A 19,811-nucleotide genomic window follows, 5' to 3' on the forward strand; every position below is an offset into this window, starting at 1 on the left:
TATTTTCTTTGAACCCTCCTCGTGACTTAGAAGAAAACTGCAACACTCTCCCCACAACATATCAAAATAATATAACAGTATTATATTGGTACAACTTGTTTAATTGTGTACCCCAATTTAAATCTTAATATCTTAATGGAACTTCTAATGTGCACCACAATTGAAACGTTAGGAAACCCCTGATGTAGAGACAGAGTTGTTGTCCTCTGCATATGGTAAAGTGCACCTTAATGAACATGGTGCAAGTTAAAGTTGTCTTTCTGACTATTTACCAAACTGTTTACTGCGTTTGCAAAGGAAAGCTAAAATAAAGTATAAGTTTTAGATTAGAGAAAAGATTTGAAAAAGTCCTACCTAAAGCTAAAAGAAGAATACATTTATTTTTTTACCCCTTATAATTTCCGTACAGTCCCTAATATCATCCATGTAACTAATCATGTCACAGAAAGATAATATACTTAATATGAATTCTTCATTTCCTATAGAAGTTCCTTTTCATGACCTGTTTACTGCTACTTATTCAAAATTTAAAATTGACTTAAAAATGGTTGCCTGTCATTGCATTATTTCAATAATACCCTTCCACTGCCCCAGTTTCACCTCTCTCATGGATGATCAGCTTTCTCTATATGGGGCGGAAAGGTGGGATCTGATACATCTGGCACAAGGTTGAAATCAGCCATCAAAAACTGGGCTTAAAATGGCTTTTCAGATTGTCAGCAGGCCTCTGAATACCCAGCAGATCCTCCATGAAAAAAACCATGATCCAGATTAGATTCATATATTATTTTACTTCACCACGTGAAGTAAAATAATATATGAATCTAACTAAAACAGAAATACATCTGAAAATGCATCTGTATGTTATTCAGTAAGATAAAGTAAGTAAGTAAGTAAGTAAGTAAGTAAGAAGCTTTGTGTTGGACACGTACATTGATCACAAGGATTACTGTCTGACTGTTAAATACCGATCACAAGTGCATAGAATGACCTTTTAAGGCAAGTGAGTAAAAACAAACCAACAGCATAAACATTCTCTGATCTGGTTTAAAAGCTTAATGTTAAGTGTCTCAGTGGACATGGGCAGGGGTCAGTCGGCCATCATGTGTCCTCATTAAACGTCCATTTTGATAGAATTATGAAGATTATAGCTGCTGACCTGAGTGTGCGCTGTTTATCTGGTGGCTAATTGCCCTACTTGGTGAATTAAGGACAAAAACACTGGGGTTTACTTGGCAGATTATAATCAAATTGATGAAGCTGCATTAGCATGGTTGGAAAAACAGCTTCGGTATGGCATCTGAGACCTAAACAAATCACCATCCCACTGGTATACCAACGTGAACAAGGTCTTACAAAAGAGATAATATCTCTAGAGCTTTACTGTAGACTTGTATAAGATGCATTTGTGAAAGTATAACAAAAGTTGGCGGACACAGACATGCCTGTCACTGAATTATTAATTGTTATTTATCCATCGAGGAAGGCGTGAAGCTTTTCTACGTCGATATCAGTCGAAATGTCCCCCGTGGTTGCTGGCATTTGACAGGTATGTCTATCAAGGCCCGTTCTGCTTTTCATCCTCACTCATCCACGCCGGCAAAGAGCCTGTCATCATGGTCTGACACTTCACACAGCGTTGAATATACAGCATGTGTCAAGATCATGTCAACCCAACAGCCCTCGGAGGAAGACAACAGCATCTTTTTTTTCTTTCTCCTCCACAGACAGACAAGAGTGTCAGTCATGTTTGCTGACACAGTGCATGAGGCAGGGACTGGGTCTGGGAACGTGGCAGTACTGGCTTTGCCTACCAGTGGCCACAGTGACAGATGTGCTGTTTAATACCGGCGCTGGCAGCAGCTTCGGCTGGAGTGAAAATAAACTGGCTCACTGTCTCCTGACGGAAGAATGCACTGCCAATGTGGCAACAAAGTACTTCACATGCAGGCTCATCTCTTTACATTTGGGCTAGATGGGTCATCTGTGCTCTGCTTGTTATTTCACATACTTTTCATTCCAGAAAACCCACAGGAGACCATTTAAATGAAGCATACATAGCCTAAGTCTATTTTATAGCAGGCTTTGCAGGCACTGTTTATGGTGCATCCTTCTCCTTCCCCAATAGTTTGGATATTTAACAAGAAGCCAATGTAAGCAAAACCGTTGGTAACTATGGTCCTCTCATCATGATGAGAGTCCTGGCCTCAACTGATAAACACGAGAGCAAATCCTCTGCACCAGCTGTTCCAGCCTCTCAAATCACTCATTTTGAATACCCTGAGCTCCTCTTCCTCCTTGGCTGAGTCAGAAAGCATCAGTGTTGCCATGTTACAACATGTACATGTACAACATGTGTTGCCAGATGCTACAACTGCCTCTAAAAGCCACCTCTCCAAGACTGCTCATTTCCAATGCCTTGCGTTGTTGCTTTATTTATTTTTTTTATTTTTTTTATCCACAGTATGTAGGCTAAGTCCTTTCTGTAAGGAGGGGGGGGGGGCAGAAGATTCCCTTCATACCAATGTTCAAATCATATGTTGTTGATCAAGTCTTGTTATTCCCTCTCTGTGTCAAAATGCAGTTGTTCATATCAAACTAACACTACTGTACCTCTGAGCAACAGCAGAAAACCGCTTCAAAATGGATATGTGACATTTCATGTGTACAACATCCCTCAGTTGTTCTGTGTTTTTAGCTTGGCCACATGTATAAATACAATACATCCCATTAAAGGCTTTACTGCCATGCATTCAAATGGAAAGTAAACATGGTACTTAACTTTAAAAAGTGTAGTAAATTAGCTGACATTTTTCCTGTGCTGTATCTAACTGCACCGTTTACCTAGGGATTAATACAGATCCATTTCAAAGTAATGTTCCTCATCACCAGTTTTAATAAAAACACAGCTGTTTCTAATGAGCTACATTTTGCCCTGCAGTTTGTCTAAAGGCACTATATTAAAATATTTTCATAGGCATGTCAGCTTCTTTTCAGCACGCTTGTCTTTTAGCATCGTTCCTCCAATTGTAATCAATCTCTGTGTTATTCTATTAAAATGCTGAGGAACCACTGTGAATTCTAATGTGCAGTAATGACTTTTACCATATGTGCAAAACAGCTTGCAGAAGTCGTCTCCCGATAGCACAGAGGACAACAACGGATGTCTACTTTTTAATCAGTAATTGAGAGAATAAAAGAGCTCTTTGTGCGATAAAGTTTCTCTTTCATGCTGTGTTTTAAAGGTTTTTGATCATTTCTTTATGTTAGCATTATGGGTCACATATCTAGCAATACGCTGATGGCGAATACTTTAAAATAAGGAAGTGTTGGCAATGGCCCAGATGCAAATGACACTAATTAAGCACCTGTAGCAGACTACATTCTCTACTGTCAGCTGATGTTAGCACTATGTGTTTTTTTGTATCTTCTGACTGGCTGAGCTTTCCAATACGTGCACTTTTAATAAAGCACCAAAAGCCCCCATATGGGTCTGACAGCTTGCTGATAAAGATCCGTGTGAATACAAAGGTTTGAGTCTTTTGAGAGACATTTTACCACCTTGGGATGTAAACAGCGGTTGAAGCTGTTAATACTCCAGGGACCTAGGATCATCTAGAAAGAGAAGGGAACACTGTGATCCAAAAAGGAGTGTTAGAAACTTAAGCAGAACGTGGTGTCTGCTCCAAGCACCTACTGTAATTAAAGCGGTCCTAATTAAATGAAAAGTCACAAAGATTTTGACTTCACTTGCCTGTTCTGAACTCAAATGTTAGGGTCGTTACAATGAGAATATTAACCAAAAATGATGAAATATAGTGAGTTGAAAACTTTCCAGTGGTAGTTTATTTATGTTCTGTTGTCAAGTCTCTTTTGCTGATTTGTTGTTGTGCCATTTACTTTATGTCATGGCGATGAATTATGTGCTGGCAACAGTGGAGCTGGGAAACAGGCCTGGTCTTATGCACTTTCCAGGAGAAAAGTTAAACGACAACACTTCTTATCATAAAAATCTCATGGTCTGGTCAAAGTACTCCATCAGTAGACCATCATATTCTCATCTTACATATACAAACATACAGAGATAATGTTGTGATCTTATATGTAATGCCCTGAGGGCCTAGTAGTGAGAGGGTGGAGAAGATAGGCAGAGAGAGAGAGAGACAGAGAGAGGGGGGGAGGCTTAAGCTTTTGCAGTGATTGGTAGGGATTGCTATGTCCAATGAGGCTCTAAAAGCTGTTTTACCACAATTTCTCCACTTTTCTCAACATTTTATCCACATAAATCAGCCAGCATGCATTCGCTGAAAATAGCCATCTACAGTATGAGGCAGTTATAGGCTTTACAGTGAATGCCTTTGTGATGTGCTTTCCTTTATTATCAAAGTTGGGAATTTAGATTGTCTGCTTCGTGTTTGCCCTGTGAAAATTGGGTAACACGGTTTTCTTACAGACCTCCATAAGGGAAAGCAATACTCCCCAAGAGAAGCAAAGTACTGAGCATTAAGGCATGGCTCAAGTTGTAATATAAACCCATCAAGTATTTTACTCCTCACTGATTTCATTCTAAATGTTTAATATATCCCACTCACTGCTGTCATACCCCTTCGCCATGATATGTACATACTCATGTTTGGCTAACTGGAACTCTGTATCACTGTGGAGTATAAGATGTAAGTTTGTGGCACAAATGAGGACATTTATATATTATTTAGACCTCTAGAGAAGGCTGTAGCAGTATGAATGCCTAAACAGTGACAGTGACTTTGGCAGAAGCTGATCTTGTTTTCATCCCTGGTGGGCAGTTCAGATTGCAATACACCACAACACGCAAACAGTTACTTCCAGTTCACTTACCTTGTGTGAGAATTGCGGTTATTGTTGCAAAGAATATCTGTAAGATCCTCCTGCTCTGGTAGTAAAAGCTCATTTTGGCACCCGGCACGGCGAGCTGCTCAAGACAAGTTCTCAGTGTCCGTGGTTTGGTCTCGTTTCAGCAAAGCATGAAGCGGATCGTTTCATCCATTCCTGCAGTTCGCACAATCAACATAATCACACCTGTGTGAGTATAGATTGTAGTGTAGTCCGTGCTGCAGGTGACAGCGCATCTAGATCAGATCATCGGCAGGTTCCCCGGTTGTGCGTAAAAGTTGTGCGTAACGATCCCTGGAGATGTCTCTCCTGAGACTTTGTGCCCGGTCAGAAGATGTGGGAGTCTTGAGCTGAGACTGTGTCACGGAGAATGTTCCGGTTCGATCAGTTATTAGCACTCTAAGCGAAGCATCTCAACAAGTCCTCCAGATTGAGTCGGTCTCGCAGTCTGCCGCCGCGGCTGGTACTCTGCGGAGTTAAACGGCTGTTAGCAGATCACTGACTGTCTTGTGCGCAATCCTCAGGGCACTAAACTCATCATCTGTCACTGTTCATCCGCTCAGGAAGCCACGTCCAGTAACCAGCTGGTAGGATTAACCGTTGCTTTGACTGTCACGTCAAATGATCAAACGTGACATTTTAGGCTACTCTGTCTACTGATTGTTGAACACTGAATATGCTGACTTCACTGTGTGCAGACCCAGAGTCTATAGCCATTGTGGAGGATACATGTTCAAATTTGCAGCACAATTTGAAAGCATGTAGTGGAAGTTACTTTACCCACCTCTCAGTCTTTATGGTGTGTAGTTGTAAGATGTCCTTGAAAGTAGCATCAAACAAAAAAATATTGTCTTTTTAATACCTTTGCTTTATATATAGAAATGAATACTTTTCTGAAAGTATTATCTATTCTATATATGTTTTACCTTATGATTGTTCTCTTATGATGGAGGCCATTGCCTACTGAAATAGACACACTGCATCCACCATTCGGAGATTAAAAAAAAAAAAAAAAAAAAAAGTAACTCTAGCTTCCCCTGAATTTCCATAATTCTCTACAGCAAAATTCCGCTTGTTTAATGTATACGTTCATTATTCTTCCCCCATAATTATGGAGGATTTTCTACACAGATAGATGCTAATTGTCTCTGAATGGTTGAGAGCACAGGTGGATTTTTAGTGCCCTCTGATGGAGTTGCTATGTCAGTAAAGCAAAGGTGCTTGACTGATTGCTTGCTTGCAGCCCCGTTGCATCAGAAGGTTATTCGGTTTTCAACTCATTTTGGCTCATTTTCTTAACAGATAACCTGGTAGATAGAATGTCTATTCATGTATGTACCCTCATTATATGTTTATGTGCAGGTGTTGCGTGAAAGAGATGCTAACACTTGTACAACATGCTTTTTTACAGAACACAAGTGCTAATATGTTAATGGTTGAACTTGGTGCACATTTTCACACCAAAAAAGTTACTTGTTTGCAGTCTTGTAGTGGTAAATGTAATGGGGCTTTATTGACTTATAAAGAGGATTAGGCGACATATCAACACACAGAGTGTGTAACCAAACCTCACAGTATCTGGAGACAGGAGGAAGTTGCCACAAGCTGCTGCGGTTAAGTTTATTCGAGCTCCTCCCTAGCACTGCAGCACTGTGATAAGCTGCAGCAGCATCTGTGTGTTTGGGTTGCTCCAGTATGCTGTATAGTGCTGCCCTAGGATAATTTAGATCCTTTCCCATGTACCTGCTCCTCAGGCGCAGAGAAACGACAGCTACACTGTGTATTGACTAAGACTGAGAAGATTTACCCCCCAAAACTGGTGCTGAAGTAGTAGTGGTACAGATACACTCTCAGTAGTGTTACATGCACATTCATACTCACAATGGAGAACTGGAGACTGTACGAAGAGGACATGGATACTTGTCGCATGTGCATATTTTGCTTATTAATTCATTTATTTGGCTTATTCTTGCTTTTTCTTTTTTACAGTGAAATATGTTTGTCTTGTCTTTAAGTATATTAAGATCTTTTGTTTATTCTTTTGTATGTTGTTCAAAAGAAACTTCATTCATTTATACAAAAACAAATATCTCGTGAAATTCAGCAGGCCTTAATAGCTGCAAAGTCAACAAAACCACAGTTTTCTTTGCTATGTCAATGAAACTGTTTAGACATTAGGAATAGGCAGCTGTATGCTAGAGTAATCTCCCAACCCAATCTTTATTTAGGTAGTTGAGGCACGCTCTTGTAAGGAAACTGCCTTTTTAGTCACCTGAAGTAGCACATTTGGGGAATCACTTGTCAGAAGCGTCACACATTCACCCATCATTTAACATGACATTTATCTGTGCAACAAATTAAAAAAAATCTGAATTTTGTGACCTTCCTCCAGCGACTCTCCATGAGAAGCGTCCACAGTAGCTCGCAGATGCAGAGGCAACATATGGGGAAACCTGTCAAGAATATGTTATGAACACTTAAAGGACAGATAAACAACACAGGCCTCTGGATATGCAAGTTAGGATGTTGACATAGATGGATGTCGCAGCAGAGATGTGCTGGAGTGGGGAGAGTGGCCATAAACTGGTGATAGATGTGAGTGCCACGAGGAAGGGAATGTGTTTTCAATGTACATCATCCTTCTGTTTGACAGATAGTGCTAGCTTCTTCTGCTAAGGTGCATTTAGCCACACACGGTGCTCTAATGTTCCCATTCTCATTTTCAATCTCAAACTCAGAAAGTGAGTGTACTGAAAATTTACATATCTTTTCAACAACATTGTTACTAACCATTGAAGGTTGAGTATATAGAGTCATGTAGAGTATTTATGTGTGTGTGTGTGTGTGTGTGTGTGTGTGTGTGTGTGTGTGTGTGTGTGTGTGTGTGTGTGTGTGTGTGTGTGTGGACTGATCTGCATACTCCTATGTGTCTATCACAAGGCCTTTCAGCCTGTCTTCTATGAGCTCTGCTGTGCTTAAATTATTTTTAGTATTAATACGTTTGCTTTTTGATTATACATGATAATAATACAGTTATAAAAGTTAGTAATCCTTTGATAAATACTTATGAGTGTCTCACTGTCTAAAAAGCCATTAAGTGTGCTGTTGTATTGTTAAAGGAATTGCGCTTATTCGCCTTCTCCATTAAATAATTATATTAATTAATATTAAATAAACCAGGGGATGGTTAGAGGAAGAATACATACTTTATTGATCCCCAGGGGGGAAATTAAATTTTTTCACTCTGTTGAAGTTACACATTACACACAGGCCCAAAATGCACACATATGCACAATCAGGACCATTACACATGCATTAATGGAGAGATGGCAGAGTGAGGGGGCTGCCAATGAAGGCGCCCCGTGCAGTTGGGGGTTCGGTGCCTTGCTCAAGGTGAACTGGCACCTGTCCAGCTACCAATCCACACTCCAAGCCAAGTCCCTATACGGACTGCACTAGTACTGCCCCAAACTGAGCTACTGCTGCCCAGCTAGCTTTGCGTAGCTTAACATAAAGACTTGACACAGCTAGCCTGATTCTGTAAAGTTAACAATAGCTGTCTATTTGTTTGATCCATGCATTTCCCCAAGTGGCAAACTATTCCTTTAATAATTAGCAAATACTTTCCAAAGGCTCTGCAGCACTTTTGCAGAAGGTACATGATCAAACCGTCTATAGGAGAGTTTTTTTTATTTCTCAAGACTAAAAAAAGCAAGCTAAAAAGACAAAGCACTTTTGAGACTTAACAGCTCATATCCTGGCTAAGTGAAGCATTGCATAGATCTAAGTGTGCGGATATTTCTTCTCAGTTTGGAATCATTGATGCTTCCAGTACCTTAGTTAAGACGGTGGTCATCCTGCATAGCCTGAGAAAAATATGTTGTTATTAATGGTTTATTACAGATAATGCCGTATGTTACATTATAAAAACCTTTCTAATATTTCTCTGTAATTAAAAGACTTTAGCAGCCCTAAAAGAAATTTCTACCATGGAAAACTAACTTGTTATTGAACTCTGAGAGTGTTAAAAATCAACACCGTGTGAGTGATTTCTGTGTGGTGCGGCTTGGGTCTGTTCTTGATAATTAATCATGAATCTTTGCCTGAAAGTTGTGTTCACAGCGAGTTTCACTGTGTTGATAAGTTGTTACCTTTTTGAATTGAGAGTTATTTTGAGTTAAGTGTCGACATTTCTTACCAGATAAATCAACACCTCTGCAAATATGGCTCAATATTCAAATCTGCTGAAAGTGTTTAAATAACTCATTAGAAGCCTGGCATCATGTTGATTTTTAACACTCTAACAAATGCAGGCCAGGGGTCCTGTAATACTCTGCAGGCAATTGTCCAGAATAAACAGCAAAGACGGTAGTACACAGAAGGACTTACTAAAGTGACATGAGCTTTGTGGCCTACAGGAGGAACAGGGGAAGGTGTATTGTTTGGTGGAGACCTGGTGCATTTTTCAGGTAGTGGTGGCTATAGTCTCGCATTGCCTAGTCTCGCTTTGCCAGACTATCAACACACTGAGAAGCGGAGGAGGGTCTTGCTACTCTACATAGCATACTGGGATGGGAGAAAAACTCTGGTTTATTGGCATTTATTTAAACCAATCACAATCGTCATGGGTGGTGCTAAACTCCGCACGGATCCGCTGCAAGATAGTCGCGCAAGAGAAAACTCAGATTGGACAGATAGTCTAGCTAGCTGTCTGGATTTACCCTGCAGAGATCTGAGGAGCAGTTAACAATAGTCCTCAGAAATGCACCGAAGTTTAAAATTCCAACACAAAGAAAGCGTAAGGAAACGGACATCTGCGAAAATAAATGCATCCGGCGGAATTTCCTGCGGCATCGGAGCAATCCCGGAAGTGGAACGTCAAGGATAAAGACTATGCATTGCCTTACTTTCTTCTACAGCGCCGCGGAGGAGGGTCTGGCTAGTCCACTCAGCATTCCGGGATGGGAAAAAAAAATGCGCTCTGGTTTATTGGCATTTCTTTAAACCAATCACAATCATCATGTGTGGCTCCAGACGCCACATGGAGCCTCAGCGCCACTGCAAAATAGCCTCGGGAAGAACTCGTTTTGGTGGAACGTGTACGTTCAAAAGTTGTTTTAGTCGTGCAACAGAAAACTCATATTGAACAGATAGTCTAGCTAGCTGTCTGGATTTACCCTGCAGAGATCTGAGGAGCAGTTAACCATTATAGTCCTCATAAGATTTGAGTTTCAAATTCCAACACAAAGAAAGCGTAAAGTAACGGACACCCGGCCGAAAAAAAGGACGAAATTTCCGGAGGGAAGAGAGCAATCCTGGAAGTGGAAGGTCGTGAATATAGACTATGGCGGCTATGACCAAACACAGGAACAAACTGCACTCCAAAATAAAAATGTATTGTGAATAGGTCAAAAATCTGACAAGTGTAACTACACCCACTAACGCTTCAGATCATCAAACCATTTCAATACACAGACACTACATGCAATTACAGCTCGGGATGCTTCCACCTGCAGTAGGCTCCATCTATCCTTTCTCACCCAATAACCCTTCAAAGACTGTCCAGTGTCCAAACTTCAATGCATGACAATCGTTCTGCTTTTCCATTATATTCTACAGCGGATAAAACGGCAAAAGACAAATTTTTGATATGCTGAAAGCATCTTATGAAATAACGTGAAAATGGTTTCTGTGTCCTTAATAGGAGGGAGGCATCTGGAGACTTTTTTCATACTACAGAAATCCACTGCACTCCCACGCACGCTGCTCTCCAAACATTAATTGCAAGTCTGTAAAACCTGAAAGCAGAGACCTGAGCAAACACAAGATCAAATGGCTGAAATACACACAGGAGCTGAATTTCTCTTTATTCCCCAGTGTCTTAGCGGGATACAGGTTAGATCAGCACCACTGTCACCAAGAGATAGTCAGGCAAACATGCATTAAACCAAAACACACAGATGATTCTGATTATAGATCCTGTACAGTCTTTAAAGTGCAGAATGTGCATTGGCATCATTTCATGTAGTGACAGCCACACAAACAGAGATGTGAAGAGGGATGCTTACAACTGCAAATGTACTTATTAGTTCACTATTTTATTGGAATGGCATACCAATAGTTTTTTTCCCCAAAATGCTCTCTGCAGCTTCCTAATCCAGCCCAAACTGGGCCATGAGAGAAAGCTCTCCATGTTTGGGTTGAATACCCTCAGGCAGCCGAAGAAGAGTTTGTTCAGCCTAATCTCCACTGTGCGATGTGTGACTTCTTCCCCTGCTGTCGTACTCATGTAATCTGCTGTTTGTGCCGCTTTAAGTCCGGGGAGTAGTGAAGGGGTTGAAGTGGGAGACTACATGATGGGAACTGTCATCTCTGTCCCATCGATGGGTGCTGCCAGTATCCTGCTAATCCCCGGAGTAATCCCACCACCACAACAGAGAAATCAGACACACCAAGGCAGGCAGGACAGCATTCTGCAGCCCACTGCACAGCCAATACATTCTGTAGTGTACACACACACAAGCACACACTGTTAACACAGCGACAACAGCCATTTTACAGCAAAATTGGCTCTCACGCTTGATTGACGACTGAATCGATGTTTACATGTCTGGACAAATAACCAAAATGCGTGAAGCAGCTGTGGATTGTTTGCATTTTGACTGAAACTGAGTCACTTCTGGGGTAAAGAAAAATGACACGTGTGATTAAGATTTGTGACATTTGCCGGCGTTGCCTTGTTTTTGTACGACTTCTTAAGCAATCCACGCCAAAATCTCACATAAATACTGTTAGTGAATAAATGATGTCTCCAATACAAAGAACGAGGAGCAATGTTCTTACTAGAGAAGTCATCAATGGTGGTTGTAAAAGCGTAGCATCTAAAAGATCATTGAGCCGAGAAAAAAATTAAAAAGACAACACATCTGATGTCACCTCCCTGTGTCGTTAAACAGCTGTTTCAAAAAGCAGAAACCAGATGGGATCTGACTGGGTGAAAAGCTGATGTTTGGTTGCTGCGTAAAAGCTGCTTCTTACTCCTTGATACAAACATTTCTCCTTTCTCATATTTTCTTTTTTGCCTTATGAGGAAGCTTTGATGTCTCTGAGAGACAAATAATTCTTACACGAGGTTGCCGTCTTGACAATTATCCAAGAAATATGTTAACAACAGTGACATAAAGCAATAATAAGATTTCGACAGCTAAAGATTTGTTTCCTTTTAACGTCAGAAGAAGAAAATAATACATTTAAGGCAATTATCAAACAGTTAGTTTCTCCCCCACCAAGATCATCGGTTACACACAGAATCCTTATGTTTTAACAATCCTCTCATTAATTTCCAGTTTAGTTATCGTAATGAGTTGTAGGGGTAATTGAATCAGTGATCCAGTATTCAGGCCACAATTAAGCATAGGTATCTCATGGAAGATTCATTATAATCCCCTTATCTATCTCATTCATCTATCATTTATTTCTACATTTTCAGTCATGCTGGCAGCATTGCTGTATGGATGGAAATGTCAGTTGGTCGGTCCTAGGGTGACCAGATTTCCCGGAACTAAAACCGGGACACTTTGCTCGTGCACGCACACGCTTTTTAACGTGAACATGTGCCAGCCCAGGTCAGACATAGACACAGACAGATTTCAATCAGGAGAGACTTCCTTTGTGAACATGAACAAATTTATTGTATCGACAAACATGAAATGTGAATTATATAATCTCTGGAGATTGAACTCCATCAAAACCATAGGCTATGTTATAAAGGGTACATGAACCCAAACATATCCCCCGATGGAGTCCAGACACTGGTGGTGGTGATGTAGCGTACAGGAACCAATCAAGAGCCAAGCGCTGACGATACCCGAAGAAGTGGCCGAGACTTCCGGTGGTTGAAGGGGAGGAGGCGGGACGCTCTCTATTCCTGAAACGACAACTGACAACCGCCAAGGAGAGAGCAGATTTAAAAACAGGATGTCATGCTGTGATAGGCTTGTGACAAATGCCCGACTCTGATTGGTTTAACTAACGACACAGCTGAATCTGATTGACTACTGACAAGTGACACGTCAAGAAACAGCTGATCAACTAGGTGTGATGAAAAAGGAATATGAAGTCTTCCTGTAAGAACTTACGCTGAGCTACATTAGACATAATTTTGCCAACAGCACACGTAGGCCTACTGCTCACAACATAATGGGGTATCTCAGTTAATATTCATGAATTTTCTTGGTATGTAGCCTACATATCTAAGAAATAATATTAAAAGACAGTGAGTGAGTTTCGTGTGGGACCAACTTTATTTTTCAGAATTAAAGCATTCTTTTGGAAAATGCACCCACTGAACTTAATACTTAAGGTATTTTTCATTGCATGGCACTAAACGAATTATTTGGAACTCCTGCCACAGGCTTGAACTAAAGTTATGGTAACACTTAATGGTAAGGGTACATGAATTATGAATTCATGCATGAATTAATTTATGATTTGTACATTACTTCATTCCTTTATATCTTATGAATCATCAGGAATTGACATGAGTTCATAGCCTCTCATTCATGACCTCATGCATGAACAACACATCAACTAAATCATTAGGTAAGGTGGGTACATCGTTATCCACAAGTTGTGTTCAAATCAGAATTTGCACAGTGATGACCACATTGTTTTGCAGAAAAATAAATAATCATGATCATGCTTAATAAATCATAATTCCTAATGATATGCCCACGTACCTAATGCTTTAGTTGTGTTGTCCATGTATGAGGTCACGAATGACAGACTACGAACACATCAATTCCTGATGATTCATGGGATATTAAGGAATACAGTAATGTGGATTGTGAAAATCATTAATTACATAATGCATAATAATACATACATCAATTAATTCATGCATGAATTCATGATAATTCATGTACCCTTATCGTAAAGTGTTACCAGTGTTATTCTAACCAACAACACATGAACACAAATGTAATCTCATTTGATAGAGCAGATAGCTTCCCTATTGGAAACATTCATTCTGTATATTTGTTAGAGGAGTGAATTTGCTCAAGAATCAGTTTGTTGGCTGAAAGCCTACTGTGAAATTGCGCATAGGTGTCAGCAAAATTGGTCCGTGTGACGAGTAGCGTCTCGTGCCTCATGAGCGAAAAGATCCGCTCAACGGGAGCATTTGTGCCCGGTTAAAATCCTTTTACTGTCTATGGTTAAAACGATACAGATAAGAAGAGGCATTGCAACAATGATTACAAATATACATTATAACGCTGGCTGCACAGATTATGCAGACGCAGACCGCTACGATTGACTGACACACACACACACACATTGTTCAAATCATACGCTGGATGCTTTATTAGTCTTTCTACATGGGTTTAATTAATGGTCGGGCTATAAGTAAGACCACGTCGGCTATGTAATCGCTGACAACTGGGACAATTTCGTAGTGGTTGGTGTAAACCGGGACATTTTAGCGTCCCGACAGGCTTTTGTTGGGACTTGGGACACGCAACTGAAAATCGAGACTGTCCCGGTCAAACCGGGACGTCTGGTCACCCTACTCGGTCCACACTTTGTACACACATTGATACCTCCCTCAGGATTAATTGTAATCACTTTGGTGAGCTCCACATTTTAATATTTCCATGTATACTTTGGTTTATGACCACATACCTGCAAAACTAATCACATTCCCATCAGCCTCAGCATTAATTTGTGTTTTGTGCTAATTAGCATGCTAACCCGCAAAACTAAGATGGTGAACATGGTAAACATTGTACCTGCTTACAACAGCATGTTAGCATTGTCATTGTGAGGATGCTATTTCACGAACTGCCGTGAGACTGTGTTGCACCATGTTAGCATGCTGGCATTAGCATTTAGCTCTGCTGTGCCAAAAGTACAGCTTCAATTAGCTGCTAGCACGGCTGTAGAGTCTTACTGTGGTCTTGTAATACCGATGCCTACGAAGACGTTTCTTTTGTTGGGTAAAGGAGTATCTCTAAGAGTAATCTTCCTTTTCCCTCTGTTGTTGAAACTGTGTAGAGACAAGGCAAAATGGAAAATACAGCAGAGGACTGTGTTGTATGGTGTAATGGCAGCGTCACTTGCTCCATGACAGTTATAGTGGATTCAATCTCTACTACAAGTTTGGGTAACAGCTCTAGAGGCCAGACAAGGAGACTAGACAGACTCTTATTTCAGTTGTTGGCAAGCTGAGAGGCCTTGACCCAAATGTAATATGTTCGCCCAAAGGACATGTACATACTCAGTATGAGGAGGATGTTTTCTGCGCACCTTAACAGTGAAAGAGAACCAAGAATAAATGATAAAGTGAAGTCTAGCCTTGTCTGTAATCGGACATGTGAACTAAAGGGGCAAAGATGACAGGTTATTTAAGTGCAAGGACAGTTAAGTATGATGCGGGCAGGCAGCAAAGATATCAATCCACTTTGAGAGTGGCTCATAAATGCTACCCAAAGGACCTATGAGTCTGATGAGGTTGATGGAAGGGTCAGAGTGAGTGAATTGCAACACCCCATTGGTTGAACATTAAGGTCATGAGGTGGACCTTGGTAGAATCAGATTGTCAAGGATGAGAGGTGCCGGTGGCAACGTTCAATAAAACATGAGAGCAATCTTCTCACCAGAAGTAAAAGTGCTCGGCAGTTCAACTCCAGGCAGCCCAAAACAGATTTCCCCTGTGAGCCAAATACACTGCAGCTGCTCATTCACCACGGCTGGCAATCCAAGCTGCCTTCAAATCGACAGCCGTTGCCAGAAATAGTGCTGAAAATTGGTCAAATATCACACAGTATCTGACCTCTGACAAAGCTTATCTTGCACAAGAAAACGTATGGAGCTGAAATGATAGTGTCTGTCTGCTCCAGCTCCTCTTTCTGCCTCATTAGTTGCTGATATTGGATAGGTTATCTCAGCTTACAGCACATTTTAAGATTGTAGCCAGCTCACCTTATCCTGAAAACGCTGCAGCGGAAAGGTTAAATTTTTTTGAGAATATCACACCTGAAACTCCTTTTGAATATGACGATTAAATGTGTGCCTGCTGCTTCCCCTATATGTCTCCTGTGTAGCAATGGAAGGTGTGTCAACGATGGCTACATCCTGAGTTTGTTCCATTGCTGAAGGCTGCCTGCTATAGGGCATGAAATGAGGAGACAGATGATAAGCTTCTCCCTCACGCTCTGGGGAACACAGTCAGCCATGATGGAAGGAATCATGATGGGCAGGAACCTCAGAGTCAGATAAGTATATACACCACATGATGCATTCACAAACACAATATGAACATGTTCATTGGGTTCTTGCAGTCCTGGATGCATGGAATTTCTGAAGTCTTATTATGTATCAAGAATATGCACGGTATGGATGCAATTTGTCGTCTGTTGTCATTTACTGGGAGCTACTCTTTAATTAATGCTGAAAAAATTTAAAATAAAACAGCATTCAGTTTTGCAATTTCTGTACACGAACAGAAACAGCAGCTTAAGTAGTAAAGCGGTAAGTAGTGCAGACTGTAAACATCAAACTTCCAAGTCTTCCCCTTCAGCATTCTTAAAGACTATCTGCAAGACCTGAGGGGCTCTACATCTTAAGCCCAATTTCCCTTTCACTGATAGAGTGCCAAGTTCCAGGAATTACCTGGCAAACTGCGATCAGGTCCAGAGGATTAACAGCAATATTCTCTTCCAAAAGTCAGACTGTGTTCTTTTTTTTTTTTTCATCTCCAGAGGGCGGTTTAGGAAAAGGCCAATGAGTTGATGTCAGAGCTCAACTTTAATTTATGTATATTTCTTTTCGTGCAAGCTCACAACAGCATGACTTGTAGGCTGAGCAGTTAGCCAGCCATGTTATTAGATTTTTTTTTTTTTTTTTACCAGAGAGGATGGTGCACACATGAGGAGTTTTAGGGCAGGCAACATGTCAATCTAAAGCAGGTGAATGGAAAAATACGGCACTGTATGTAATCATGTTATGTCATAGAAATAGTCAGGTGAATGTCTAAATATTCAATTAGGAATCAGAAGTGCAGCTGTGCTGCCATCTAGTGCTTTAAGGCTGCACCTCGCTGCTTGTTGGGCAGCTTCCAATGGGATGTAAAATGAATTCAGCTCTGGACTGCATTCATTTTCTTTTCATCTATCTGCTGTGAAGCAGTGTGTGTGTGTGTGTGTGTGTGTGTGTGTGTGTGTGTGTGTGTGTGTGTGTGTGTGTGTGTGTGTGTGTGTGTGTGTGTGTGTGTGTGTTGGATTGCGCCTTTGCACACACTTTTTTTTAGAGCATTTTACAGTGCCAGGAGTGTACACGTCTCTAGCAAGGGTAATCCCAGAGGGAATCAAAGCCACAGTCCTGGCAGTGTTATTGCCATGCTCTATCCATTTACCTTCACAGTGCATTTATGTACCCACAAGTTTGACATTGATGGTTTGCAGTTCACCCACATTACAAAAAATAAATTAAATGAAAAAATCTGACATACCTCTAGTGCTATCTAGCCATGCAGATACTGCTGTTTAGGGTTTTATTTGCCTCGTTTTTCAGATAATAGTCTCTGAGATTCTTGGCACATTCCCAATACATGAATATTACATTTTAAAAAAAAGTCAACTTTGGAACTACCTTCTACTGAAGAAATACTTCCTATGAACTGAAATAAATCCACAGTGTGTTCTGTAGATATTCAGTAATAGGGCATTTTCTGGATAGACAAGTTACTGCAGACTTTTTTGTGGTTTGGTTTGACTGCCACAAATGAAGTTAGCTTGACCTCCATTGTTTGCGATGGTGAAATTAATCTCAAAACCTGGGCAAAACACTATGTGAATGGCTGCATACGGGTCATACCTGAGAAAACATAATTGTTTTCTATTTTGAGCTCCATAGACAATTAATTGTTATAGATGGCACTGAGAGCCCCCAGGGGAATGTTCTGAGTATATGGGAACATGTTCTGTTTTAAAACTGAGAATACTACAATAGAATAAAGATCATTTGGGTATAAAAAAAAAAAAGAAAACTAAAAAAAAAATCTGTCTCCCATTCATTGTCTATGGAGCAGCTCCAATACTTGATGACTTCACAAGTTTGTGACTTACTTCTCTGGTTTCTGGCTTTAAAAGAGAGATAGTTCATGTTCCCAAATATTGATTGAACTTTCCTCGGCTATGGAAATAACATATTGGAATTTTTTTTAATTTAGGTAGTGTTCCCCTTTCATCTCACTTAACAAGATGACATCAACAGAACTAGAAACTGGCTGTGTCATTAGCAGTTATGGTGCTAGAATTAGAAGTAGCACAACTAGTCCTTTATTGGACCTACAGTAGCAAATCCGTTTGTCACTTCAGGTGATACAGACGTCACCTCGAGTTTTGGTATTGCTCTGCTGTCCTCCACAGGCATGCTGTTGTACTGTGACTCTGCCCTGTGATTGACTGTGTATGCAGCAGGATGAGCCACACCAGGACAGAGCCACTTATCACTCCTGGAGCAATGAATGACCGAGGAACAGAGATGCAGCCTGGGCCGCACACTGTGTCATCTGTCAGCCGGCCGCGTAGGTGAACCGGAGGATGAGAGGAGATGAGCAGAGCTGAGATTTAGAGCCTGGCCTTTCTCACATTATCTCCTCTCACACCATTGCTCATGTTGTGAAACTTCCTGGAGCTAAGAGCCACTGGAACACATTTTTACAACCGGGGGAATAAAAGAACAGCTGAAGGATGACGGGAGGCATGCAACGTGGTTGTGGCTGTATTTCTGATGTGAATTTGACTCCAAATCACTGTATTCATCAAGTACAATGAGTGTCGGGGAATTTGTCTTGTCAGCACTGATGCAAGGACATATCGACAACTCTGCACCAGTGCCAGCTAGACAAAGCTCAGTACAGAGAGGGGGGGTTACGGTTTGATTACAAAACTTCTACTTCACGCAGATAGTTTTTGCTGCAGATGTTTAGAACAGCTGTGTTTGAGCCAATGGATGATCCGACGGGATTAAAAAATGCATTGTACAATTAAACTAACTCCTTTATCCCACGTCTGCATCAAAATAAATATACACATGATCAATGACCCAGCCAAAGCCCATCATACATTAAAAAAAGCTCTGTCAATAATTGTCTGCATGTGCAGTTCAGTCAACTGTTCAATCTGCCGTGTGTGAGGTACAAGCCAAGCAGGCAGACACAGCTTTCCATCCGGGAAGAGCACAGGGAGGAATGGTGCATTCAGTGGAGCTGACAGGTACCTACCTCTGATTCAATGTGATTTATTTCCACACAGAGCTCGGACGTGGCCAGTGCATCAGCAGGTCAATTTGGTTTGGGTTGAAAAAGAGTTGTCTGATTGATAGAGTGAGGGCCAGCCATGTTCTCTACACTCGGCTCCCCCTCAATCAGGGCCCCTGCTTTGGCCGATTAATCCTCGGCACACAGAGCAGAGGCTCTGCCAGGGATTTTGTGTGTGTGTGTGTGTGTGTGTGTGTGTGTGTGTGTGTGTGTTTGTGTGTTTGTGTAAGCCTCCATCTCTGACCTAAGACTGCCTCCTCATGGATCATGTTGGCATGGGTGCCTTCCCATGATATAAAGCCAAGAAAATGATCTGGAGTCCTCTATTACCTGCTATAATCATAAACGTTGGTGTCACCACTAGATGGCAATATCAGCTAAAATAAATGTGGTCATTTTTTAAATGACAGTTAAACTGATTAGTTAAATCATGCTCTGTCTTTATGAATTTAATGTGACTGTATGTTCAATTACATTTTTTTTATAGTGTCAAATCATAACAGAAGTTATCTCAGGGCACTTTACATATATTAAATACTGAGGAATTTATACTTCTGCATCATTGAGAGCACCCTGACGGGGAACATCACTGCCTGGTACAGACACAGCACCGAACAGG

At 40.9% G+C, this 19,811-nt stretch overlaps 1 protein-coding gene across 1 annotated transcript in view; it reads right to left on the reverse strand.

Moving 5' to 3' along the window:
* Nucleotides 1–5,534, reverse strand: part of LOC116050552 (transmembrane protein 132D) — a 33,284-nt gene extending 27,750 nt beyond the window's left edge. The window contains exon 1 of the mRNA XM_031300702.2: nucleotides 4,858–5,534. Within this exon, the coding sequence (XP_031156562.2) occupies nucleotides 4,858–4,930 (73 nt within the window). The 5' untranslated portion in view covers nucleotides 4,931–5,534. The remainder of the gene's footprint in view (nucleotides 1–4,857) is intronic.
* Between the last annotated feature and the right edge of the window lie 14,277 nt (nucleotides 5,535–19,811).

Source organism: Sander lucioperca, chromosome 2 (genome assembly GCF_008315115.2).
Source record: "Sander lucioperca isolate FBNREF2018 chromosome 2, SLUC_FBN_1.2, whole genome shotgun sequence".
Lineage (NCBI taxonomy): Eukaryota > Metazoa > Chordata > Actinopteri > Perciformes > Percidae > Sander > Sander lucioperca.